The 24,598-nt window shown below is 58.7% G+C and overlaps 7 protein-coding genes across 7 annotated transcripts; 3 read left to right on the top strand and 4 right to left on the bottom strand.

Moving 5' to 3' along the window:
* Positions 1 to 607: 607 nt before the first annotated feature.
* Positions 608 to 5,525, bottom strand: CH63R_12129 (ABC-2 type transporter; the record flags this gene model as incomplete). Its single annotated transcript, XM_018307103.1, has 5 exons — positions 608 to 1,531; positions 1,620 to 1,996; positions 2,142 to 2,715; positions 2,787 to 4,822; positions 4,913 to 5,525. The coding sequence occupies 5 exons, from the start codon at positions 5,523 to 5,525 to the stop codon at positions 608 to 610; spliced, it is 4,524 nt and encodes a 1,507-aa protein (XP_018153944.1).
* A 636-nt stretch (positions 5,526 to 6,161) lies between these two features.
* Positions 6,162 to 8,868, top strand: CH63R_12128 (Fungal specific transcription factor; the record flags this gene model as incomplete). The annotated part of the gene is made up of 9 exons (XM_018307102.1): positions 6,162 to 6,216; positions 6,551 to 6,690; positions 6,780 to 6,795; positions 6,846 to 7,064; positions 7,137 to 7,402; positions 7,482 to 7,496; positions 7,557 to 7,739; positions 7,807 to 8,273; positions 8,337 to 8,868. The coding sequence occupies 9 exons, from the start codon at positions 6,162 to 6,164 to the stop codon at positions 8,866 to 8,868; spliced, it is 1,893 nt and encodes a 630-aa protein (XP_018153943.1).
* Positions 8,869 to 9,297: 429 nt separating this feature from the next.
* CH63R_12127 (Stress responsive A/B Barrel domain-containing protein) lies at positions 9,298 to 9,743 on the top strand (the record flags this gene model as incomplete). Its single annotated transcript, XM_018307101.1, has 2 exons — positions 9,298 to 9,363; positions 9,477 to 9,743. 2 exons carry the CDS (start codon positions 9,298 to 9,300, stop codon positions 9,741 to 9,743), a joined length of 333 nt encoding a protein of 110 aa, XP_018153942.1.
* Positions 9,744 to 11,137: 1,394 nt separating this feature from the next.
* On the top strand, positions 11,138 to 12,350 carry CH63R_12126 (Myb dna-binding domain containing protein; the record flags this gene model as incomplete). The annotated part of the gene is made up of 2 exons (XM_018307100.1): positions 11,138 to 11,214; positions 11,282 to 12,350. The coding sequence occupies 2 exons, from the start codon at positions 11,138 to 11,140 to the stop codon at positions 12,348 to 12,350; spliced, it is 1,146 nt and encodes a 381-aa protein (XP_018153941.1).
* Positions 12,351 to 14,282: 1,932 nt separating this feature from the next.
* Positions 14,283 to 16,251, bottom strand: CH63R_12125 (uncharacterized protein; the record flags this gene model as incomplete). Its single annotated transcript, XM_018307099.1, has 5 exons — positions 14,283 to 14,470; positions 14,562 to 15,626; positions 15,704 to 15,815; positions 15,872 to 16,102; positions 16,171 to 16,251. 5 exons carry the CDS (start codon positions 16,249 to 16,251, stop codon positions 14,283 to 14,285), a joined length of 1,677 nt encoding a protein of 558 aa, XP_018153940.1.
* Positions 16,252 to 17,273: 1,022 nt separating this feature from the next.
* On the bottom strand, positions 17,274 to 18,472 carry CH63R_12124 (uncharacterized protein; the record flags this gene model as incomplete). The annotated part of the gene is made up of 2 exons (XM_018307098.1): positions 17,274 to 17,533; positions 17,599 to 18,472. 2 exons carry the CDS (start codon positions 18,470 to 18,472, stop codon positions 17,274 to 17,276), a joined length of 1,134 nt encoding a protein of 377 aa, XP_018153939.1.
* A 3,767-nt stretch (positions 18,473 to 22,239) lies between these two features.
* Positions 22,240 to 24,050, bottom strand: CH63R_12123 (ATP-dependent RNA helicase DHH1; the record flags this gene model as incomplete). Its single annotated transcript, XM_018307097.1, has 3 exons — positions 22,240 to 23,718; positions 23,871 to 23,943; positions 24,007 to 24,050. The coding sequence occupies 3 exons, from the start codon at positions 24,048 to 24,050 to the stop codon at positions 22,240 to 22,242; spliced, it is 1,596 nt and encodes a 531-aa protein (XP_018153938.1).
* Between the last annotated feature and the right edge of the window lie 548 nt (positions 24,051 to 24,598).

Below are 24,598 nucleotides of genomic sequence, written 5' to 3'. Positions count from 1 at the left end.
ATAGTGTTTGACGCCATAGTTGTGATGATAGAGTCCCCTGACAGCCGTACCCCTAAGGGTTATGTTCTATATAGAGCTGCTTCTTACGGCTGTCTACTCTTACGGCATATGATGCCAGGCTGAGATTGCACAGAGTGAGAGAGTCGATGATGCATGTAGATATATTTAGGTGTTGGCGTTTGAACCTGGCCAGGTCTGAGGTGGAGGGGGTTTGTGGTTTCACAGAACAGACTGCCTACTCTACAGGTAGTACCAGCAGGTCCAAAAGAACGATGATGAAGAGGTGGCTTTTGCCTCAGAGCGCCTCCCGTAGGTCGTGACGAGGAGTATGAGAGACTCTGAACGACGTGATCCTGAGCTCTCGCAGATGGTCTTTTCTTGAAGGCTGCGGCATGTCTTTGCATGTGAAAACATCTATAAGATGTAATGAATTATGAGAAGGCGGCCACACAATCTTATGTTAGAATGTATTCCCTTCTTACGTGCATCTTGTAAAAAACAATAGATCGCTCTTGAGCCTCTATGTAAGGACCCGACTCCTTAGCCCAGATGCGATAAAGAGGCATACTAGAGGAGAAGAGCCTGTATCTCCAGCTCCGCGAACTCATTACGCTCTCTTCACCTTCGCCCTCTTCCCCTTGGGCACGCGGAACAACCAGTACAGCGCCATGGCCGCCGCGATGTTGAAGAGCACATACGCCCACACGATCCCGAGGTCCCTCCACCGCGTGCCGTACGCGATGTCGAACCGCGCCAGGAAGTCCCCCGTCGTGCCGAGCGGGCAGTACTCGCAAACGGACCCGGCCCCGTCACCCGCCGCGGCGGGATTCAGCACGCGGCCGCCCGCGGCCTCGGCGAACGGACCGAGGAACCCACCGCACGTCGCGTCGGACCCCGAGCCTAATCCGGACGCCGGCAACGCGACGCGCAGGACCTCGGCTTCGGCGCAGACGACGTCCACGCTCGGGACCGCGGCGGACGTGATGCCGCCGACGAGGTAGGTCGCGGGCGAGACGCGGTGCATGAAGGTCCAGAAGGCGGGCAAGTCGGCGCGTGGGACGCCGACGCCGCAGGCGAGGATGCAGAGCATCCATAGCAGGCTCGTCAGCACGCCGGCGGTCTCGGGGAGATCGATGCAGAAGATGGCCAGGTGGGCGAGCGTGCTCGTGAGGAGGAGGTAGGCCCAGAGGAAGAGGAGGACGAGGAGGGCGCGGGTGGGGCGGTCCGGGTCGGAGGAGGGCGTGGCGCGCGGGAAGCCGACGGCGGGGTACCAGCAGGAAAACATGAGGAGAGCGGCGGCGGAGTTCCAGAGGAGCTCGGCGAGGATGTTGGCGAGGAGGTAGGTCTGCCAGCGGTAGGTCCCCGAGGGCCGCTCGCGAGACTCGTGGAGGACGCGTTGGGGGACGAAGACGGGCATGATCTGCTCGTTGAGGTTGAGGAAGAGGACGAGGAGGAGGAAGACGGCCCAGAGCTGGTTCTGGAGGCCCTGGATGGAGGTTGTGGCGGTGTAGCTGAAGCCGAGGTAGAGGGACTGGCCGTAGGGGAGGGTGGTTGTTGGTAGGTGAGCGAGAATGAGGGAGATGAGGGGACATGGGATGAGTGGAAGGATATGGACTTACCGAGAGGACGACGAGGGCGATTTTGGACCAAATGTAGACTGGGGATCGCCAAAAGTGTTTGAGGGTTCGGACGAGGACTTCGCGGAACTGGACCGAGAAGGACGAGACGAACTCTTGATGCTGCGAGCTGCGGTCCGCGGGCGGGGCCGAACGAGACGGACACGAGGCGAGGGAGCGCAGACGGCAGAGCTCCGTTTTGACGTCTCGATACTCGGGAGAGCTCCGCCAAATGGCGTGCCAGTCGGTGGCTTTGGAGCCGTCCCGGGGCGGGCTGATGGCTTGGAGCATCCACTCGGCCGGGTTGGCTTCGGCTTCGATGGCGGGGGCGCCGTTGCGCTCGAGGTAGTCGATGAGGGTCGATGAGCTTTCACCGATATCTGGACGTGTATCAGTTGTCAGCGGCGTTGTGTACGGGTTGTAGCAGAAAGCGAGAGACTGGGTGGAGGGGTGTTGCTTGCCGGACACCACATACGTGGCGATCACAGCACATCCAGAAGTCGCACGGAAACAAGACACACGCACCTCCAAAGTACACCGTCTTCCCTCCAGGGGCAATCAGCAGAAGCCGGTCGAACTGTCCGAACAGCATGGCCGACGGCTGGTGAATCGTGCACAAGACGGCCTGCCCGCTGGCGGCGAGCCGTTTGATGAGCACCGAGACGGCCCACGACGTCTGCGCGTCCAGCCCGGACGTGGGCTCGTCGAGGAACACCAGCAGCCGCGGCCGCGCCGCCAGCTCGACGCCGATGGTCAGCCTCTTCCGCTGCTCGACGTTGAGGCCCTCGCCCGGGACGCCGACGACGGCCCCGGCGAAGGCGCGCATCTCGAGGGCGTCGATGACGTGCTCGACGTACCGCAGCTTCTCGTGACGCGGTGTCGAGGCCGGCTGGCGGAGGACGGCGCTGAACTGCAGGGCCTCGCGGACTGTTGCGGTCTCCAAGTGGAGGTCCTGCTGTTGGACGTAGCCTACTTGGTGTTGGAAAGACGTGGCGTCTGTTGGGGTGCCGTTGATGAGGGTCTCGCCGCTGACGACGCCGATGGAGACGCGGGATGCGAGAACGTCGAGGAGCGTCGTCTTGCCGGCGCCGGATACGCCCTGAGGAAATTGAAATCGTGTTAGTCTTCATAAGTCTTGTCCCAAGGGTGGAGGGAGGAATATCATCTTACCATGAGGACTGTAGACTTGCCGGGCGTCACCCAGCCGTCGATATGATCCAGGAGCCGGCGTTCAGTGCCTCCCTTGACTTTGATATCGTAGCAGACGTCTTCCCAGTGGAAGACCGAGTTGCTCGCCGTGAGTCCACCACCGCCGCCGCCGTCGCTGTTTTCGTCGAACATACCGTCTTCTTCCACGGCCGAGACTGGTGGACTTACGCCCTGCCCTTGAGCCTCTACGTCACCGTCTGGAGATGTAGTTCCGGTCTTTCCCGGTCCGAGACCGGACTCGACCTCGCCCCGGCGAAAGACCAATACCTCGCCCCTGGTCTTGGCCGGCCTGGCGTGCTCGGCAGCGAACAGGTAGGCTGCGAAGAAGACGACGGTGAAGGCGCAGAGGACGCCGACGTTGCGCCACCGGTGGGCGTCGCGGTAGCCAAAGGCCAGCGCGAGGTATCTATCCCCGCTGACGACGGACGAGCCGGGCTCGGCGCCGACGACGGAGCAGATCTGCGATCCCGGCGGAAGGTCCGCGTACCCCGGGCCCCGCGGGACCATGGCGGCGCACCCGAACTCCCGGCCGTGGAACTCGTTGGCCATCAGCGCCTCGAACGAGTACGCCAGCGGGTTGACGCGCGCCATCCACCGCGACCAGCGCGGCATGTCGGCCACCGGCACGGTGAAGCCCGTGTAGATCATGAGCCCCAGGCCGAGCAGCGCGCTAGGGATCATGGCCTGGTCCGGGGACCGCGTGACGCTGGCCAGGGCGCGGAACATGGCCGACTGGGCGAGGGTGGCGAGCAGCGTGACGAGGCAGAAGAAGAAGAAGGCCGCCGGCGCGCGCCGGAGGTTCGCCATGAAGTAGACGAGCACGTTGAAGACGAGCATGTTGGCGAGCTTGTAGGGCAGGTCGCACAGGTAGCTCGCGACGGCCTGGGCGGACGGGCGGTGGAGGGCGTAGCGGCGGACGTGCTTCTCGACGACGGGGCGCTCGGCGTAGATGGTGAGCACCTCGAGCTGGCTGCCGAAGGCGTTGAACATGAGGGCGAAGAAGAGGAGGCCGCCGCGCGCGTAGAAGCTCGACGTGTCGGCCGGGAGGGCGTAGAACATGCTGCCGAGGATGAGGGCCATGACGAGGTTGAAGAGGAGGGAGGCGATGGTGAAGGCCGGGTCGGCGAGGAGGCGGCGCCACGCCCGCCAGAAGGCGAGGGACACCTGCTGGCCGTAGGAGATGGTGTGCGGCGAGCCGGGTCTCTGCGTCTTGGCCTGCTCGGCGCGCCGGGAGCGCTGGTATTCCGCGAGCCGCTCACCCGATGGGTGCTTCTCCTCGTAGGCCGCCAGCTCGCGGAGCAACTCCTGCCGCTGCCCGCTTTTCTTCCACCGCTGGGCGAACTCGTCCGGCGTCCGGGGCACCAGGTCCTCGAAGCCGGGCCTCGCGCGCCGCTCGTGCGGGCTGGTCATGGACGTCAGGAAGTCCGGCACCGTCTGCCGCTCTGGGCAGCGAAACCCCAGCTCCTCAAAGTACGCCCTGGCGTCCGCCCGCCCGCCGAAGAATACCTGCCTGCCCTCGTAGACGACGGTGACCCTGTCGAAGAGGTCGAAGGCCGACTGCGGCGCCTGGTAGAGGCTGACGGCCGAGCTGACGCCGAGGAGGTCGGCCTGGAGGCGCAGGGCGCGGCAGAAGGCGACGGCGTTGGCGCTGTCGAGGCCGCGGGTCGAATTGTCCCAGCACTGGAACCGCGCGCGCGTGAGAGATGCCTCGGCGATGCTGACGCGCTTGCGCTCGCCACCACTGACCCCGCGGACGACGTCGTCGCCGACGCGGGTGTCGGCGGCGTGGGTGAGGCCGAATGTGGCCATGGCGACGTCGCGATGGGCGAGGGCGAGCTGCGCGTGCGAGAAGCCGGCCGGGACGTAGCGGACGGAGCGGGCGTGGCTGGCGAAGGCGAGGGTCTCGGCGACGGTGAGGTGGGCGAGGTGAGTGTCGAGTTCGGCATTGTAGAGGACGTCGCCGCGAAGAGCGGTGCGGATTAGCTTCTGATCGATGCCTGTGAGAGAAAGAAAGAGAGAGAGAGAGAGAGTCAGTATCATAGAATACACATGAGGTAGTGAGAGGGCAGAGGTAGTGGTTGGCTCACCACGATAGTTGAGGTACGTCTCGGGGCCGAGTTCCAGGTCGGCCGTCTGAGCTGAGAGCGTCCTCAGCAAGGTCGAGCATCCGGATCCCGGGGGTCCCAGGACGAGCAGCATCTCCCCCTTCTCGATGACGCCCTCAAAGTCCCGCAGGATGTCGACGCGTCTGCCGCGCCGTCTCCTGCCCGTGGCCAGCCTCGCCAAGGTCTTCCCGATGGAGAGGAGGACGTTGCCCACGGACTTTTGGAACTCGGCGCCAGTGCTCCATCCGAAGACGTTCAGGCCCCTGAACGCGACGCCCAGGGCCCGCGGGGGCGCTGACGCCGGGTCGGATTCCGTGAGCTCGACAAAGGCCGCGACCCAGGCGCGGGCGTCGAAGGTCGGGGATGACGGGTCCAGGTTGCTTCCCGGCGTGGGGCTAAGGGGGTTGTTGGTGACGTCGAGGGACGGATTCGAGGCCGGGGAGGAATGGGAGGTGCTGAGCTGGCGGGCGAGGTGTTCGACCTCCTTTTCCATTGTTGATAGTTCGGCTTGAGACTGTTCCGTGGGGACTTTCTCATTGTTTTCCATGCCTTCCTGGCGCGGTTTTGTGTCGTGTGAAATGTGGTTAGGCTGCATGATGCTTGCTTACTTGGTGATGCGAGCCTATCCTGCCATTGTGCTATGAAGATGGACAAGGGAGCAAGACGCTTGCAAGTGGAATACACGGGTTATAAGTATAGCTAACCGGACCCGAGTTTAGTGAACGGAGACGGAGTACAACGTGGTCCTCGGGGGCGGGTTTCCACTGGAGTGTTGTTTGTCGGCTCCCTCCGTCTCGAGCCCCGAATCATCACTTGGCCTACCCCTGAATCTACCCTGGTATTATTGCTTCCGCCCATACAGTCAGACGATGTGTGAGACCTTCAAGAACCCCATTGGACTGTGCCTTTGGACGGATATGGGCCCGGGACTCGAGCCGGCGTAACATCCGGCCGGCGCAGGAATCGGGGGATCCACTTCTCGGTGTTCGGGGCTTGGCGCCGGGACGCGGGTCAACAGGAGCCCAAATCATGTCATCCCTACAGCGACTGTGCCGCAGGCCTGCGTCGTGTCCCTCTGCGTCGTTTGCGCGGCACGGGAATCACAGCTTCCCTTCTTTCTGCCAACTACATCGAACGTCGGTCGACATACCCGTATCCCGCGACAAGAGAGCATCGTGTTTGCCTGGGCTTCATCGACACTCAAGAGCATCGTTGTCTAGGACCCTGGACGATGAAGGTCAACAAGTCCTGCGACCAGTGCAGGCTTCGCAAGGTCCGGTGCATCGGTACGTTCGCCCGTCGTCGCGACCCCTTGATCTAAGAGTCGAGATCTCCGGGTCGGTCAAGGCGGGATGTTGACAACAGACATCGTCTAGTTCCATCAGCGAAGCCCGGCGAAAGACCGCAGGCGTGTACCCACTGTGCCGTAAGTTTACTTCCAGAGGCTTTTTTCACAATTCTTTCGACGCTCATGTGTGTACCGGCGGCGTCTAGAACCGCAACGAGGAATGCAACTTTAGTGTCTTCCGGCGCAGGGCTCGAGTACACGGTCAGTCCCGTCCACGCATCGCCGAAGGGGAAATGGTTGAGGAAGCATATTGATCCTTGTCACATGCATAGTGCCCGCCGCTCTGCTTGCAGTCGATCCGCCTGGCGCCAACCCCGTTCATGCCGGTGCCGCCGGCGAATTACACATCGACCGGATCCTGCGGTGCGGTCCGCAAGAGGTCTTCTACTGTGACGACTTCACCGTCGTCAAGGTGCGTCCTGACCCCCCCTTCCTCGTGATGCCTTGATATCTCCCATTCCACCGACATGTGGTAAAAAACTAATCGCCCATCCAACGCAGGCGTCCGACACCAAAGGTTAGATGAAGCTCATGAGTGACGAACGTAATCTAACCACCCCCTTCAAGTGCCGAGCTCGTCCGTATCCTTCTTCTCCGACGACCGGGTCATGTCGCTCGCGGGGAGACTCGGGACAGAGGCTCTGCGCGAGCTCGTCGACGGTCTGGACGACCTGTTTAAGAGGCGCCTGTGCCGCAGGGAAAGCTCGCCATGGGAGACCATCAACTTCCAGAAGCCCTTCGCCCCGGAGAGGGTGGAGCCTTGGAAGGCGAGAGCCTTTTTCGACGGTACGTCAAGCTGGTCTCATGGATTTTTGTGTCTCCTCACTAAGCCGGACAACCCATCCTGACGACGTTTAGCATTCTTCGAATACGTCCACCCCGTGTACCCGTTCCTCGACCGCGAGGACTTTGAGGTGCGCGCTCTCGGGCCGTACCTCGACGAGGCGCTGTCCTTCGACCCAGCATTCTCGGCCCTGTACCACGGCGTTTTGGCCCTCGGGAGCCAGTTCGTCGACGGTGGTAGCTTTGTGCCCGGGCCGGGGCGGGCGTGGAGGCTGTTCCGGGTCTCTCTCGGGTCGCTGTCGGACGTGCTTGCTCCACCGGTGTCTCTGATGAATCTTCAGGTTCGCTGGGTGTTCCGTCTCACGATCAATATGTCTGCGTCTCTTGGGAAGGCCCATTGCTGACCCGATCATTCTACAGGCGCTCACGGCCATGGTACGTGCATGAGTGTGATGATGGAAATGAGACTCTTGCTGACGCCAGACGTGACCCCAGTCCATCTTTGCGATGAGCGCGTGCTGTCTGCAGCTCGACCAGACACTCCTCTCGGAAGCCGCACGGATGGCGCAGACGCTGCGGTACCACAAGTCGTCCAACAGCGACGCGATTCATCTCAAGACCTTCTGGACCGTCTACTTTCTCGAGAAAACGGCCAGCTTCTCGGAATGCACCAGCTCGGTAGGTTTCAAAGACAGACGTTGGCACCCCAGTTCCAGAGGTTGTGGCCGGCTAACCTTTTGACCAGCTGCTGGCGGACGAGGATATTGGCTGCGCGGTGCCCCTCGCGCCCGAGTCAGTGTTCGGCGAGTACAACTGGCTCCTCTCGGCGATCCGGCTCGGCAGGATCTCGTCACTGGCGTACTCGTCCCTCTTCTCGGTCAGCGCGTCCATGCAGCCCTGCGAGTCGGCGCTGGTGGCAATCTCTCGCGTCCGGCTCCTCCTTGAGGATTGGCGACGGTCGGTTCCCGCTGCTTTCAGGCCGGGGGAGGGTGCGCAGCCGCAGCCGGGTGCGCGTCCGAGTGCCAAGATGGTCATGTTGCAGACTCAGTACTCGTATTACAATGTGGTTATCGCGGTGGACAGGCTGGCTCTACACCTGGGCCAGGGAGCAGCGGATGATCGTGAGAGGACGAAGCATAACCTGATGTTGACTGCGAGGAGCATCGCCGAGTTGACAAAGGTGATTGACGTCGAACCGTACGTTCCAGTCTTGTAAGTCAAAGTCTCGTGATTAGCCAGTCGAGAGTTACTACTGAGACTCATTCCTTTTTGCAGCGTCTCGGGCATCATGCCTCTATCGGCGCTCTTCATCCTCTTCGACTTTGTGATCCACAACCCGGCGCACCGGGGGACGGTAGAGAACCTCGCGCTGCTAGAGGTGGTAGCGGGACACTTTTGCTCCATCGACTCGGCTTCGAAGGGAGCGCTCCCGGGCAGCATCATTTCCGATTTTGCGGGAATTGCCAGACGGTATGTTGCGAGAGTTGCGGAAGGGAATTCACAAGCAGGAACTACAAATCCAGGTCATGATGATGCAGACTTGGACGGCGTGATAGAGGGGACCGGCGGGCGGTGTCGTCTCAATATAGCAGCGCAAAACGAAGGCTGGAAAAGGTCCGTGAGGGATACAGACTCGACGGGCAGCAGCACGAACATGATTTCAGAAACGCCGTCGACCTTGGACCACCTCAGCTATCCCACACTGGGCAACACACAAGAGTCAGGCCAGGCACGAATGGGAGAGCTGAAGACGTTGTTCGGCTGGGTTTTCCCGGACTGGGGCAGTGAGGCGGAACAAGCGGCGTAGCAGAGTCGGGGGTTCGGCTAGGAGTCGGAGAGAAAGAGGGCGGGTGTCGGGTGTTTATGCACTCGAATGGATCACGATAGGCGATGGGCGAGTTCGCTGTAGTTGGCTATGCCAGTAGACGTCACGTTTGTCAACTGAAGTCTGGAGAGAAGAGAAGAGGGAAACGAAGCGGCGGTGCAACAGCGCGATCACTGATTGGCCATGTCCCCGCACGCAAAGGCTTCATGACGTTCATTGGCGACGGATGAGATGGCGATGAAAGCGAGGAACCCCGCCATGCCATCAAGCGCGGGGGGGGATTGCTCACTCATAATTCACTCCTCTCAGTAACCCGAACTCAAAACACCATCACCATTGTCAGCAGTCACTCGACTACAACTTGATTCGATTTCAGCCAGTTGTCCAAAGAAGAGGGAAGCAACCTCAATCATGACCGTCGTCCACGTTGTGCAGTTCCAGTTCAAGGAGCTCATCCCAACAGAGGAGGTCAAGTCGGTAAGGCCCACCGGTCATGCTGCTGGTTAGAGGCGGGAATGGAATGGCGCCGGGAAGAAGACACAAGACAGGACGCAACGCAACGCAGGACTGGAAAAACTGACACTGGCCAGATATGCGACTCGATGCTGGCGCTCCGGGACAACTGCATCCACCCGACGTCCAACAAGGCGTACGTCAAGTCCATCGCGGGCGGGCTGGACAACAGCCCCGAGGGCATCCAGGGCGGCATCACGCACGTCTTCGTCGTCGAGTTTGAGAGCGCTGCGGACCGCGATTACTACGTGCACAAGGACCCGGCGCACCTGGCGTTTATCGAGGAGGCGGGGCCGGCGATCCTCAAGGCGCGGGTTGTCGACTTTACGCCGGGGGTGTTTTGAGGGAGCTTGTATTGTGGCGAGTGATGGAAGGGATGTATGTACTCTGTAGCTGTATGTCTCTTTTGTATGTCTCCATGTATGTATGTCTGGCTCGGGTTGGTGAGACCGACTCCTGGGGTCCTGGTGAGGCAGGCTTGTCGAGCTGCTTGGTCTGGCGTTTGTCTGTGGCCGGTTATCATCATCATCGTCGTCGTCGTCGTCGTCGTCGTCGTCGTCGTCGTCGTCGTCATTGTGTGTATCTGTACGAGAAGGCTGGATTATGGCGTGTCCGTACTGCGCTCTGTACTGTGTTTGTGTGTACTTGTAAGGATCCGTGGTGTTTGTATGGAGATTCGAGAAGACCAGACCAACCCAGACCAGACCAGACCAGACCTGGCAAGTGAGGCCGGTCTGAGTGGATTGATTCCCTGTTGCCTGAGGACCAAAGCACCAATCACACTCGGTTAGTCGCATCTTCTCCTAACGACCCGTGCCTTGTAAGCGGGGTGGCGCAGGGATACCGGGGTATACGTCATAGGGAAGCACGCGAGGTACAAGGTGCGTGTAGAGTACGTACTGCATTCTGCGGGCGAGTACCTAAGGCAGGTCCCTATCTGGCATCTCAACCCGTACCTCTTCGTCCCTTCCTTTCCTTTCCCCTCCCTCCCCCCTCCCCCGCCAGATAGACAGACAGATGCTGCTGGTGACGGTGCTGGTGCTGTGCTGCCCTGCTACAGCTATGGCCTCCTCGCTGTCTTTGCTTTGTCCCGCCCTCGGTAAGGTACCCCACTTGCCACGCGTAGATCGCCGTGTCTTCATGTACCTCGACATCCCAACTACCTCGACTCACTGTACAGATGCTAAACCTAGACCGTCCCGACCTACCTAGGTACCTGGGTAGGTTTACCTCGACACGCTTCACCTTCATGGCTTCAGGGGACTGTCCTGTCCCTGAAGCTGAACCTCCCTGCGCCTGAACCAGAACACACCTTCTTCTCTCCTGAATATTCAACCAACATCACGCATTCTCATTCATCCTCCTCTCCTCCTCCTCTACACCACATTCCATCACATCACAATCCAGACGATATGCTCTCCGCCCCCCTTGCGGCACCCTTCTGACCATCGCGCACACTGTACACCGTACACCATCTACAGTACAGCTAAGCTCCACGACGAACTTAGAACCCCGCCATCCACTCTCAATCTGCCGTTTGCGACGAGCCCGCCGCCCTTGTCTGCCGCATTCCGACCTCAATCCGGTCCTACGGGAAACACAGTCCGGCCTCTCTCTCTCTCTCTCGACCTCTTCGCTACTCCATCATCACCGCTTCTCCATCCTCGACGAAGCCTACCTACTCTCTTCTTCGTCAATCACCGTCTTCACATCCAACCACACAACCACACCACCAACCATGGCGCAAGCATCGCATCCTACCTTCATTAATCTCCCTCCTCCCACATCGAGGCCAGACACACCCTCTGAGATGCCGTATGTGTCACCCTCTCATATCATGCCATTCCTTTGCTCGTCCTCCGGCTAACACTCTGCCTTGCAGCGGCACCCCCACGAGTACCACAACCTCCATGTCGGCCCTCTCGACCACCGCCATCAAGGACGGCCACCGGGGCCACTTCCCACAGGGGCCGGCTGGCGCCCGCGGCCACGCCCACCATCCCTCTACTACGAGCCTCGAGGCCGAGCGCGCTGATCGCATCTCTCGCCTCGCCGGCCTCGAGCGAGTCTCGACCCTCCGCGCGCCGCCCACCCAGCATCAGCAGAACGCCAATGCCTCCTCCCTCTCGCCCCAGACCACGCCCACCTCGACCGGCTTCCCTCCCAACTACCCGCCCAATACCCACCTGACGCCCGCGTACTTCGATGCCCATGGACAGCCCACCGCTGTCACCAAGATGAGTACCGTCGGTACCGCTAGCGCCACCGAGAGCTATGTTGGCGACGACAACGAGACCCGCACTGCCCCCGGCGAGCAGGACGAGGACATGTTCAGCATGGACACAAACTACCGCGAGGCCGACTCCGTTGCCAGCACCGGCGCCGACCCCGAGCAGATGGACGAGGACACGGCCCGTTCCACCGGCGGCTACGACGACCGCATGAGCGACGACGGCTCCGCCAGCCTCGTCGGCTTCGGCGAGGGTGCCAACAGCACCGTCTCCGGTCCCATCTACCAGCGCCGTCCCATCCCCGGCGTCGCCGGCCAGGCCGTCGGCGCCTGGGGTCTCGAGCGGACCGCCTCGGGCCTCAGCAGCGACGGCATCCCCACCCAGCGAAACCGCGACGTCACCATGGGAGGCGATACCCCGACCAGCGCCGCCGCCATGCAGGAACGTCGCGACGCCCGCATGATGGACGGCACCACCACCGACGGCTCTGGCGTGCCCGGCGACGAGATGTACGTTGACACCACCAACAAGGCCCCCGTCCCCACCTCACAATTCTCCCATCAACCCAACATCCACACGACGACGACGGCCAGGGACACGGCCGAGCGTCTGTTGCGCGAGAGGCTGGACGGCGGCGAGTCGCGGGCGGGCAACACTGCGCTGGGGAGTTCCCAGAGCGGCGAGAACCTCGGCAAGTTTTACTTTGAAGAGCGGAAATAGGCCCATTCTGCCATCTTCATTTCTTCTGCGTCATCGTCGTCGTTATCGAATCGGCAGAGGCGAGGGTTCTGCGGGTAGCTTTATATGGTTTCATGACGGTGGGAAAATGCGGACTTAAGAGTTTCCGCCTGTATGATTTACACGATTCGTCTTTTTTTGCGATGTGTTGGAAAGGGGGAGGTGGAACGGACGGATGGCTTGGTTGATCATGAAAGGGTTCTAGGTATGGCTATGGAATGCATGTTTTTCTGATGATTTCCCACGACGTTTCCTGTCCTTTGTGCGTGGCGTTTGGGTGAAGCTCGACACCATCATGCCATGCCTCACGCCTATGGCCGTGAGGCCTGCTCGGCCGACCGCCTCGAAGCGGTCATCGTTCGCGCCGGTCCTCGTCGGATTTCGCGGCGATGACCTTGTCGGTCTGGGGGGGCGTTGAAGCTCGGGAGCTTGAGGGGCGAGCCAGGACGTCAGGACGGGGATGGTGACGATGTCGGGGGCGATGGGGAGCCGCCCCCCGTTGGCGGTGTGCTGTGATTGCCTGTCGGACGCTGGGAATATACTTTCTTGAGGAAGAATTGCTTGGGGGAGGGATGGGTACGGCAGCCACACTCCCACGAGGATTCGTTCGCCCTTGGCTCCCTCCCAGTTGATCTTTGGAGGCGAGAGGGAGATGGGAGTCAGGTCGCTCCTTACAGATGTTCAGATCGGCCATGGCGTTGCTGTATTCCTTGACCGACCGCACGGTTCGACTGCTGGGAGGAGGAGGCTCAGAAGCCGTTGTCGTCGTCGTTGTCGTCGCCGTCACCATTGTTGAGGGGTTTGATGTTGGCAAGGAGCGGTGAGAATGAGAGGAGAGCAGACATTGAGTCAAGGTCATGGGTCGACATATGATATACGCGCCTTGTTAGATGTCTCGGATATGGGTCAGGAACGAAGAAGTACTGGCCCTAGGGGAAGGTCCCCGAGATCGCAATCGCATATTGGGCGAGTCACGGACATGCGGACGGGCGACTGTAGCCTCCCCGGGCTTATTCGACCTGTCGGGCTCGACATAGTGTTCGTTCGCAGTGCCAGGTTTCTATTTAACGACGAGCATGGCACGGGGTGTCGTGGACTAGTTACACGAACACAAACTCGGTCTTACTGATTGGGCTCCTTTAGATGTATGGCGCGATGGCGGGAGCGAGCCCACGTTCTGATGGCTATGCTGGAACACGCGACGACAGCCCATGGTAACCCAAGCACAAAGACTTGACTTGACGTCTTGAAGAACTTTTGGACAATGTCGGAAGATGGCCGCCCTCGAAGCTGAAGAAACGCCCCCACGATAGTCGCTTCTCATAAGGCCCTTTGACCAGCGGATTCGCAGGCCCCAGCGTCAACGGTTGAATACAGTGAGTGATCCGACATGAAAGTCGTTCCGGTCTCTGCATCGGGACGGCGCGTAAGCGGCATAGTTATGGCAAGTTGAGACCATGGTAGGCACCGAGAGGCCACTGGCACTCTCATTGTCTGTCGGCTTCGTTAAACGATCATATCAGATCATGACGCAGCTCCCCATCATCCGGCCTAGACTACTGAGAGCGTCACTGATCAGTTTCTCAGCTCTGGCGTCGACACGCATGTTTGTCGTCGTTCCGTACTAGTCTTCGACAGTCCGGATTCTGATTTGGTGCCCACACTTGACTAGAGCTTTGTTCCGAGGCGCGTAGTGGGATGTGATGTTGTCTTTATCCATCGTCCGATATGTCAATAATTTGTCGGAGATTGTTCTTCATCGGGTCCCAGGGCCCACCAACCGATCTCGCATGCTTGGAGCGGCCAGATGCCGGGCATCACACTCTGAATTGGCGGGCTTAGTCTCGTAACCAAACGCAAAGCAAGAAAAGCGGCGGCAACCAGACCGTCGTGTCCACAAAGACTCTCTGGCCTTCAGGTTACCAGAGACTTGATGACGTCCGCAATGGGCGGTATAGACGTGAACAGCACGGTGATGGTGCCGAACAGGCTCATCGACAGGCTGGACAGCGCAGCCGCGCGCGGGTCGGTCCGAAGAAGCAGAGCCGTGGCGATGGCCGACGAGTTCGCGCCCAGCGTGACGCCGCGCGTGATGTAGTCATCTGTATACACACAAACACACACATACAGTGTTAGCATTCCTCATGAAAAACGTCTCGGCCCATGAGCTAAGAGGGAAGGGGAGCTCCTCACCTTCGGGTATCCTCAGCCAGGCCAGCATGCGCTGGCCGAACAGCACCCCGACGATGCCGCTCATGATGGCCACCGCCGCCACCGTGTTGAGGTCGCCGCCCAGGTTCTCCGTGGCGGGGGTGGCCAGCGCGAGCGTCAGGCTGCGCGAGGCGAAGGCCAGGGACCTTTCCGCGCTGATGCCGATGGCGTAGCACACCGGCGGGTACGAGAAGAGGCAGCCGATGGACATGACGACGTTGGGCAGCACGATGGCCGCGAAGTTCTGCCGCAGCTCGCGGCGGTACTGGTACATGGGCAGCGCGAGCGAGACGATGCTCGCGTCGAGGACGGTGCCGAAGATGTCGCCCGCGCCCGGCAGGCGGCGGTTGTTCGCGCCGTGGAGCCAGAGGTAGGTGTAGTTGGCGCCCGTCCGGAACGAGCGGAGCGTGTCCGGGAGGCCGTCGCCCCGGGCGGCGGCCAGGGCCCAGATGCCGAGGACCGAGAACAGCGAGGCCACGAGGACCGGGTGCAGGTACTGCCGCCAGCGCGCGGGGACCGACATGGCGGCGAAGTAGACGAGCAGGATGAGGCTGAGGTGGAGGGGCATGGCGTAGCCGGCGGCGTAGTAGACGGGCAGCCCGACGAGGACGAAGACGGCGGCGTAGATGACCCAGTTCAGGTGGCCGCATATCCACGCCGCCCAGACCTGGGCCCGGGGCATCGGCACGGGGATCTGCGGCGGGAGCGGGGAGCCCGTTGCCGGCGGCGTCTTTGCGCCTCCTTCGTCCTCCGCCTCGGGCCGTCGGAAGGACGAGCTCGCGGCGGGCAGGAAGTTGTGGGACGCGTTGCGCGACAGCGGCGGCGGCGCGAGGGTGTTGAGGGACAGCGAGGACGGGGCGGCCGAGACGGAGCGGGATCCCGGAGCGGAGTCGCCGCGGGGCGGGGTGTCGGCGAGCGGGATCTCGTCCGTCTCGTTGCCCATCTCCTCGGCGCGCTCGGTGAGGGCGCGCTTGGAGGAGCCGAGGAGCAGTTGGAGGCCGCGGGTGAGGTAGGCGGCGAGGGCCATCATGGCGATGAAGCCGATGACTGTAAGGAGCGGGCGCATGAGCTTCTCAAAACATATGGCGAGTTCGTCACGGGCGGGGGTGCGGCGAAGGACTCACTGAAGACGGCGATGATCTTCATGACCTCGACGATTCCGATGGGCGGGCTGAGGGGCAGCATGATGAAGGACGGCGTGAACAGGATGTTGATCCAGCGGAGGGACCAGCCGGCCTGCGAAATGTCAGTGAAATGCCGCGACCCAAGCACCACGACTCGAAAACGCTCACCGGCACGTCAATTACGGCGACGATGGCCTTGGTCCTGTGGTTCCCGAGCACCAGCTCGCAGAGCAGCAGGCCGAAGAAGAGGAGGATCAGGCAGGCCACCGAGGCCGGGAACGAGACGCCGAGGGTGTCGAACAGGACGCTGACGCCGAAACAGGCGGCGAGCATCGCCATGATGCCGAAGGGGACGTAGAGCCAAGACACGAGCAGCTTCGGGGCTGATTGGACCGCAGCCTAAGTTCCTCGGTCAGCAGGTTGTCGCTAGAGTAGCTAGGCAGTGTGGCATGAAGGCGGTTGCATACCAACTTCACGGCCTGGCAGAGGTCGATGCCGGCCGCGAGCCATCGAGGGCCGCCGTTGGGGTGTCTATTCGCGGTCGTCATGGTCTCTCTGGCGAGGACTGGTTCTCATCGAAAGTGAGCAAGGCTTCACTGATCTATTAGAATTGTGAGCGTCGGCTGTTCGTTGAGTGTAGAAAACAATCTCTAGACTTACAGACGTGAGGATTTCGAAGTGTGGCGTGTGTTGGGGTAAGAAGAATGGGCTGAGTTTAGAGCCTTGGTTCCAGTCGGACAATGTCGCTGCGAGAATTAGTCGGACCCTAGTCACTCCCCAGACAACCCGAATCCGATGACGCCAGAGGACAAGACGGCGTGTACTTTGGCGTTGATTTGACGGCACGCCACAGGGACTTTGGACATGGAAATTCGCTCTTGATAAGGCGCGTTTTAACTCTCTTTCCATTCCCCGGCCGATCGGAAGCCGAGCCGAGCGGGCGGGTCGCCTCCGAAAGCGGCCGGTCCACACCATCGCCGGGAATAGGTTAGCTTTGAGTTCAAGTTGAAGCTGAGTTGGGTTGCTTCATTTCATTTCACTTCATTTCATCCTCGTCAACTCCTCCGCCAGGCGTTGCGCAGTTGAGATAGACCCAGCCGGCGAAATGGGTAGCCTTTTATCAGATCATTTCGCAAATGCCCAGAGATGGACAGGGCAACGGCCAGCGCTCGGCAACGATTGTGAGAACTGACATTTCTGCCATGCCATGCATGCATCACACCCATCACAAAACACGGATGTGACATCACACACAGAGCAAGCCATGGTACTACTTTTCAAACTGTTTCTTAAGCGAGATCCATGCCGAGATTCTAGTATCATATGGAAGGGCACTCATCTAGTCGAGCTTATCGCCGTCTGCTTCCGCCCGTCTCCCCTGAGCTCTTTCAGAATCCCCTTTCCATTCGCAATCATTCGTGTCCCAAAGTAAGCAACTCTTAGTTGCGAAAAGAGCCCGGCGAACCGAAATCCAACGATCCTCTCTACCGGTACGCCAAAGTGCCAGCTGACAACCGAATCCCAGAGTCGAAAGAAAGAAGCCAAAGCGTGATGTTGTGTCCGGTCCGTATCAGAGTCCCAGAGTGGCATCCTTCCAGTAGGAACCCAGAAGGACGCGGAAGCGAATGTTGCGACGGGCGTTGCGGCCAACGATGGCGGCAATCTGTCTGTTGTTGACCCTAAAGGCCTTTTGGCTGAGGCGAAGGGCGCAACCGAGGACATTACTGTCGATGAGATCCTTGGTACCAGATGGGGACATTTTGCTTACTTCAACCCACGTCCTATCCGAGTCCTTGAAGGACACATGCTGAGGCAGGTGCTTGGTGTCGGCTGGCAGTCCAGGTTCAGCAATTAGAATACGAGGGTAAGAAATAAAACGACCAGCGGAGACATACCAATGAGCGTCTTCATTAGATTCATGTGCTTGCTTCGGCTAGTACCCACAACGTCGGCCGACTTCAAGCGGGCGAGAATGAAGATGTTGTGGACGTCTCCCAAGTTCTGCGCGAATATTGCGAGCTGCCTTGGGCAAAGGCTCGCTGGACAGAGGCTGCAGATGCGGTAAGCGCAGAAGTTGCACGCCAGGCCTTTGCCGTCAGTGAGGTCGTAGTGGACGCCGACATTGAGGATCCCGGGTGCCAGCTTGGCACGGTTTGTACTACGCTGTGAGCGGGAGTCCCAATTGAATTGCTCGAGGTCGTTCTTTTCGAAAAGGAAGACCATCAGGTCCATGTCCTTCCGGATACCGAGACGTGGGTCCTTGGCGAGGGCGTCGCTAAGGGGGACTCCAGAGCCGCGCTCAATGTTGCATTTGAAGTCCGGGAGGAGCTTTCCCAGACAGACCAACTTCTTGAACTTGGAAAGGGAGCCCTTGGCGCCCGTGGCCACGACGGGGGCCATCGTGGCGCCTATCTTCAGCCTGCAGTGGCCGTAGGCGATGGCGGGTTCGGTGATGGCCGCCAACTCGATGATCATGGCGCCGATCTCGCGGGGAAGTTTGGATAAGAAGGTATGAAAGGTGGGTGCGACCTTTTTGGCATTCGTGGTCTCTTCGCCTTCCTCTCCCTTCTCATCTCCCTCGCTTTCCTCGCTTTCACTCTCGGCCTTGACCTTTGCCTCGGAATCGGTCTTCTTGGCGGCTGTGATCCTCTTGATGGCCGGGACTGCACTGACCATGTCGACACGAGTTTGACCTTGTGTACCAGCCTCGAGGCCGGTGTCCTTGGTGGCCTTGGTGTTGAGGCCCTTGTGGTTGAGCTGGGAAGCCATTGTGGCGGGTAATAGCGAAGTGAAGTGTGCTTAGACGAGAGGAGACGTCAGAGTACTCGAGTCTGACGAATGTGAATGTAAATGAAGGATGTGAAATATTGCTGCGGCTTGAGAAAAATAATGAGGACAGACGTAGTAGGAAGGAACGTCGTCTTTCTGGATGTCTGCCTCGGCTATTGACAGCAGGAGAACAACCACCAGAGACGAGGCTCAAGAATTACTGGAAGCTTTTGAATCAAAAATTAGAAAAAAGGAAACGGGATCCGAGAGGTCACTTACCAAAGTGAGGTTGTTGTTGTATTGTTGTGGAATATAAGGAAGGAAACAAACCAGAAGGTGAAAAGGATTTTTATTTGTAGTTGGCTTCGTGGGCATCGTGGCCACCAGTCACTGACTGTCTCATTTGTACTTGAAGCCCAAGATGGAAGGTACACAGGGCTGGGCACCTGGGGCCGGACGATTTATCTCAGCGGCTTCGACGCTTAGATTAGATGGCATGAGGCAGCAACGCACATTGTAGGATGAGTCGCGGGAGAAGAATAATTGACCGGACGTGCTGTGAATTCTTTGATGGAAAATCTACTGGGCTAAGCACACTGGGACAAGTTGAGTGAGAAGTCTGTACACTACCTAATTATCAAGACTGACTGTGAAGCCTGTAGTAGAGAACCTTTGGAGGTAGGCACACAATAGGGCATATTGAAGGATAAACTCCTCATGGGTCATGTTCTTTGTGGAGAGGATGCTCATCGATAAGACAGGCTTTGTGATGGGACAGGGCTATGAGCCAGTGAAGCCTGCCATGGGAGGTCTATGAGACTAAGCACACTCTAGAATGGCCTTCAGGTCATGAAACTTATAGACAGGATGTATTCTGCAACGGAAAAGGTTGTAGAGCTGGTAATGGAAGGCTGGAAAGGCTGGACATAACACAGGACGAGTTTCAGGACAAGAATCTCGATAGATATGACGAGGTTGGTAACAGAATGAGTTTTATGATAGGACGGACTGTGTATTGAACAGGCAATGATATAGATAAATGGACGAGTACGTACGGCAGATAAGACATGTGGTGGAACATTCAATAAGACAGATAGTGTAGTAGTCATTGGATCAGATGGTGAAAGATATAAGTACCTATAGGTCAAGACTAAAAAGGAACAAGATTTATGGAAAAGCTCCAATAACAAAAGAAACAGAAGAAATATCAATCATGGCCCAAGAAGAGTTGGAATCTTTTGCCTAGCATGAACTCACGCAACTCATTGTAAACGAGGGCACGATCCTAATTAGGGGTCTCAGAACAAACATTATCTGTACGTATTTCCGTCTCCAAAATCAACTTTCCCAATATCTCCTAGGTTCAAGTAGGTCTCTCAAGGGATTGCTGAGCCTGCCGCTGGACCACCCATCCATTACATATCTACGTTGAGCCCCGTTCTTCCCTGCGTACATACCCATTACTATACACACTTGTACAAGCTGACGCCCCGGCCCTTCATCACCGCCCCAGGCCTCCACCCGTTCGCTATCCCCATCCTCCAACTTCCAGTCTTAGCCAAGGAACTTTTCAGGACGACAGGACGGCCATCGTACAGGTCCGCTATCCCATATACTACTGCTCGAAACCAAAAGTGGGGGAGGGGGCAGAGCATAATCGAACATTCAGATTCCTGCAGGCTGCTCCTCTCAGAGTCCCAGGAGCTTGCATGACGACGACGGCTACAGCATCTCGGTGTGAGCGAGTGTAATGATAGATCTCACATCATCCACCAACGATACACACCCACCAGCGAAAACCCCCGACGGAACAAGGACAAGCAAAGACTCCTGCACCCATCCGTGTCTAGCACTCTACACTCAAAGATACAGACTTCCACAGAAGTCCATGCTCTATCGAGCAGATCCCTTATCAACACAGACTGGTCGTTGCAGGAGAACGTCCCATACAAAAAGGAGCTGCCCAAAAGGCACAATCGCCATCGCGGTTCCATTCCACTCGGCCTGATCAGCTTCTAACTTCCCGAGACGAAGAGCATGTCGCCGAGAGACCTCAGTAGCACCGTCCCTGGCCGTCGAGTTTTGAGTCTAATGGGCCATTTTCGCAGAGCAGACGAATACCATGGACCAAACTTGAAATCAGGCGTCACTACATGTCACCGAAGCAGCATCGCCGGACCACACGGCCGGCCTGTTCATCTCAAACGACATTGATAAATCGCGGCATGGGAACAATAATGGGGGAGAATCGTGGCACGCTTGCCACGCCGTTTGCTCAGACAGCTATCTAGCCCACCAGTTCCGGTCCATGGCTAGGGCCCGTAAGTCCACAGCCAGATCCAAGAACCGAACCAGCCCAAAAGCCAGACGTCTCATCTAGTGATCTCCTCCCAAAATGGTTTTTTTGCGTTATTTTCTTGTTGATGTGAGTGCCGAAATGGCCGCTCGCTCTCCTCCAAAACAGACTGCGCCAGCACCCTTTCCGGCACCTTTGCGTCACCCTCGAAGGTGACCCAGAGTCCTCGGAAGAAGCTGGCCAGCGCGGCCTAGGAGAGCCAACAGGCATAATGATACTCGGGTATTTCTGCGGTCGTTCGTCGAGCCTGCGCCCTCGAGAGAGGGAGACAGGGCGTAGGCGTAGAATGCGTAGACGGATCATGTCGAAACCTCCGTTTGAGTGTGTGCTCGGGCACCAAGAAGCAATATCTTGGCTTGTTGTCGATCGACGACGACGACAACGCCCGTTTCCTCCTCCTGTCCCGGACGGAGTAGGGGCCTTCCAACCAAATCTTCCCCTCCCTGCCAAAGAAAACGCATGATGCATCAGAATCATCATGCCCCGACAGACGCCATTGGATGCCAGCCACCTCGCCGCCCTCCGTGTCATATCCCAACATCAGTCGTCTCCGCGATTGATTGATTAATACTCAAAACACACCGCGGCGCTCAAACCAGAGATGAGCTACCGACCGGACCGCCCTCATGCCAAAGCATTGACGGCCTCGTCCGTAGGTAGTATCGCCGCCCCCGACCGCGAGGGCCCAACTCCCCTTTTGCCCACCAAGAAATCAGTTGTGGCCGTCTCCCATGCGAACGCCGCCCCGGGGCTGATACCGCTCAGCCGCTTGTTGACCCCAAACGCCGTCGTTAGAAAAGAAGCAAGTTGGCATGATAAGATTGAGTCGGGTTGCGCCCGTGCTAGCAGTCGACGGCGTTTCGTCCTAGAACCAAACGCTGCCCTCTGCTGTTGATGAAGTCGGTTATTTTTTTGTTGTTGATATCTCCCCATGGTTGGACCCATCGTCTCTCTCGTCCGGTCGCCTTCAGACAGCATGTGTTCACCAGCTGGGGGAGAAAAGATGCCTATCGTCAAGAAGGCCGAGAGGAGGAAAAAAGAGAAAAAGAATTCAAACAAAAGACCAGCGAGATCCGACGGGGGTATGGTACAGGCCAAAGTTTGCGAATATGTAAACGAAGCTGGTCGTTGCTTTCCGACGGGTCGTAGGTGTCTGTCTCTGATCGAGTGGTTTTCGTGTTTCGTGATCGTGAGTGGTGGTGGGTGGAAGCTCATGCAGGTTTTATGAGTCCGAGAATGAGATGCCCCGACCCAGTCTAATCGTGCCATGCCGCCTCTCAAATCAGGAGAAAAAGAGAAGAGAAGAAAAAAAGAAGAGGAACTATGTACAATCCAAACAGGACGTAGCCGCGTGTTCCGCCGCGGCGCATACGCCGTAACGCCATTTTATAAAGAAGAGATGTGAGGCACCCTAGGACAGCTGTCCTTGGGGCTGGGGGTGACCCTGGCCTTGGCCTTGGCTACGACCGCGGCCACCGCCACCGCCGTATCCGCCGCGGTTCTGGCCCCGGTAACCGCCACGGCCGCGTCCACGACCTCTGCCGCCGCCCTGGTAGCCGTTCTGTTGACCGCTCTGCTGGGGCTGTTGAGTCTGCCAGTTACCAGGAGCCGGGCCACCCTGGAGAAGGGGCTGGTGCTGCTGGTGCTGCTGCTGGCTTTGCTGGATCTGGGGCTGCTGCTGACCCTGACCGGGCTGACCGGACTTGAAGTTGGAGATGGGTCTCGGGATAGACTCGGGGTTCTCGTAGACGTAAAGGGACTTGTCGATGCTGGCGGGGATGGGCTGGATCTCGGTGCCGAGGTCCTTCTCGATGTTGTACAGGTTGAACCTGTCATCCCAGTTGATCAAGTTGATGGCCAAACCCAAGTGACCGTAACGACCGGATCTGCCAATACGATGCAGGTAGGTCTCGGCGTTCTTGGGAAAGTCAAAGTTGATAACGACGTTGACGGCCTGGATGTCGATACCACGGGTAAGCAGGTCAGAGCAGACGAGGTTTCGGCACACGCCGTTGCGGAAGTCGTGGAAGACGCGATTTCTCGCCTGCTGGGCCATCTTGGCGTGGCTGTAGAAGCACGAGTAGCCCAGCTCGGTGATCTTCTTGGCGAGCAGCTCGACACGGTTGGTCGAGTTGCAGAAGATGATGGACTGGTTGATCTGCAGCTTGGAGAAGAGGGTGTTGAGGCAGTGGACCTTTTGCTTCTCCTCGACAAAAGCGTAGTACTGGGTGATGCCGCGGAGGGTGAGTTCGTCCATAAGGTTGATCTCGTAGGGGCTGACCATGTTCTTGTCGGAGAAGTCCTTGACAGAGAGGGGGAAGGTGGCGGAGAAGAGCATCACCTGGCGGTCCTTGGGGTGGAATTGCAGCAGCTGCTCGATGACGGGGGTGAACTCGATGGAGAGAAGCTTGTCGGCCTCGTCCATGATGAACATGGGGCATTCGCTCAGGTCGGCAACGTTCTTGCCGGCCAGGTCAAGGATTCTGCCGGGGGTACCGACAACGATGTGGACGGGGTCCTGCAGGCGGATAATATCGTCGCGAAGACCAGTGCCTCCGGTAGTGACCATGACGTTGATTCCGAGGTGCTTGCCGAGGGTTTTGCAGACCTGTGATGTTTGCATGGCGAGCTCGCGAGTTGGGACGAGGATGAGGGCTTGGATCTTGGAGACCTTGGGATTGATCTTTTCGAGGGCGGGGATGACGAAGGCGGCCGTCTTTCCAGTACCGTTCTTCGCACGGGCAAGGATGTCGCGGCCGGTCAGGGCGACGGGGATGGCTTCTTCCTGGATGGGGGAGGGCCTCTCGAATCCGGCCTCGAAGATGCCCATCAACAAATCTCTCTTGAGCTGGAAGTTCTCGAACTCCAGACCCTTGGTGTTTGTGACATCCTGGATGGGGGCAAAGTTAGGAAAAGGGCGGCACACGGGAAGCAAGAGGACAGCGGCAGCGACGACGATGACAGCGACGACGATGACAGCGACGACGATGACAGCGACGACGATGACAGCGACGACGATGATGACGACGACAGGACACATACCTCAGTTTGTTGTCTGTTGTCCTTGGCAGGCAGCTTCAGGCTCTTCTTCCAGTCCTCTGATGCGGCGCCATCGCTGCAAAAGTCAGTCTAACAAGGCTCGGCCTGAGGGTGGGGTTTCACGAGGAGGTGGGCGAACCTCAAGTTCGTCGCCTTGAGCTTGTCTGCGAGTGCTTCCGCCATTTGGATTGTGTGTGTCGGGAGTAGGTGCCTTGGTGGCAGGGAGAGGAGGGTGCGATGCGGCGGGTCAGTGTTGGTTGCGCGCGAAAAGGGCTTTTGCTTTCCCCACTTCGCGGTGAATGGAATCGAGGGGCGGACGAGTCGTACTCGGCAGGAATTAGGAAGCAGGCAGGTGGGCTTTTGGGCGACAAAAAGGGTGATTGTCGCTTGAGGGAGGATGCTTTGTAGCGTAACAGCGAGAGACGGTGCCGCGGGTCGACGTGGTGTTCCGTGTCCAGAGGAGAGAGTTGAGTGGAAAAGAAGAAAGAGGCTTGTTGGGTTTGGACCGGACTCTGGGAGTTGCGGTGCAGCAGGGGCGGATTGTAGGAGTTATGGGATGAGTGACTCTTGGTCGTCGTTGTGCGATTTGGGAAAAATCCGGTGGTCGTCGTTTGGTGACTCGGGATAATGAAACGACAGAAGAATGCGTTTCGTCCACGAGGTATAGCGCGAGAAGGTGTGGAAAAGGTTGGGTTTGCGTGGGATGGAGAGGTGGTGGTGGTGGTGGTGGT

The sequence above is a fragment of the Colletotrichum higginsianum genome, chromosome 8 (assembly GCF_001672515.1).
Source record: "Colletotrichum higginsianum IMI 349063 chromosome 8, whole genome shotgun sequence".
NCBI classification, from domain to species: domain Eukaryota; kingdom Fungi; phylum Ascomycota; class Sordariomycetes; order Glomerellales; family Glomerellaceae; genus Colletotrichum; species Colletotrichum higginsianum.
This window is presented reverse-complemented; position numbering and strand designations above follow the sequence as displayed.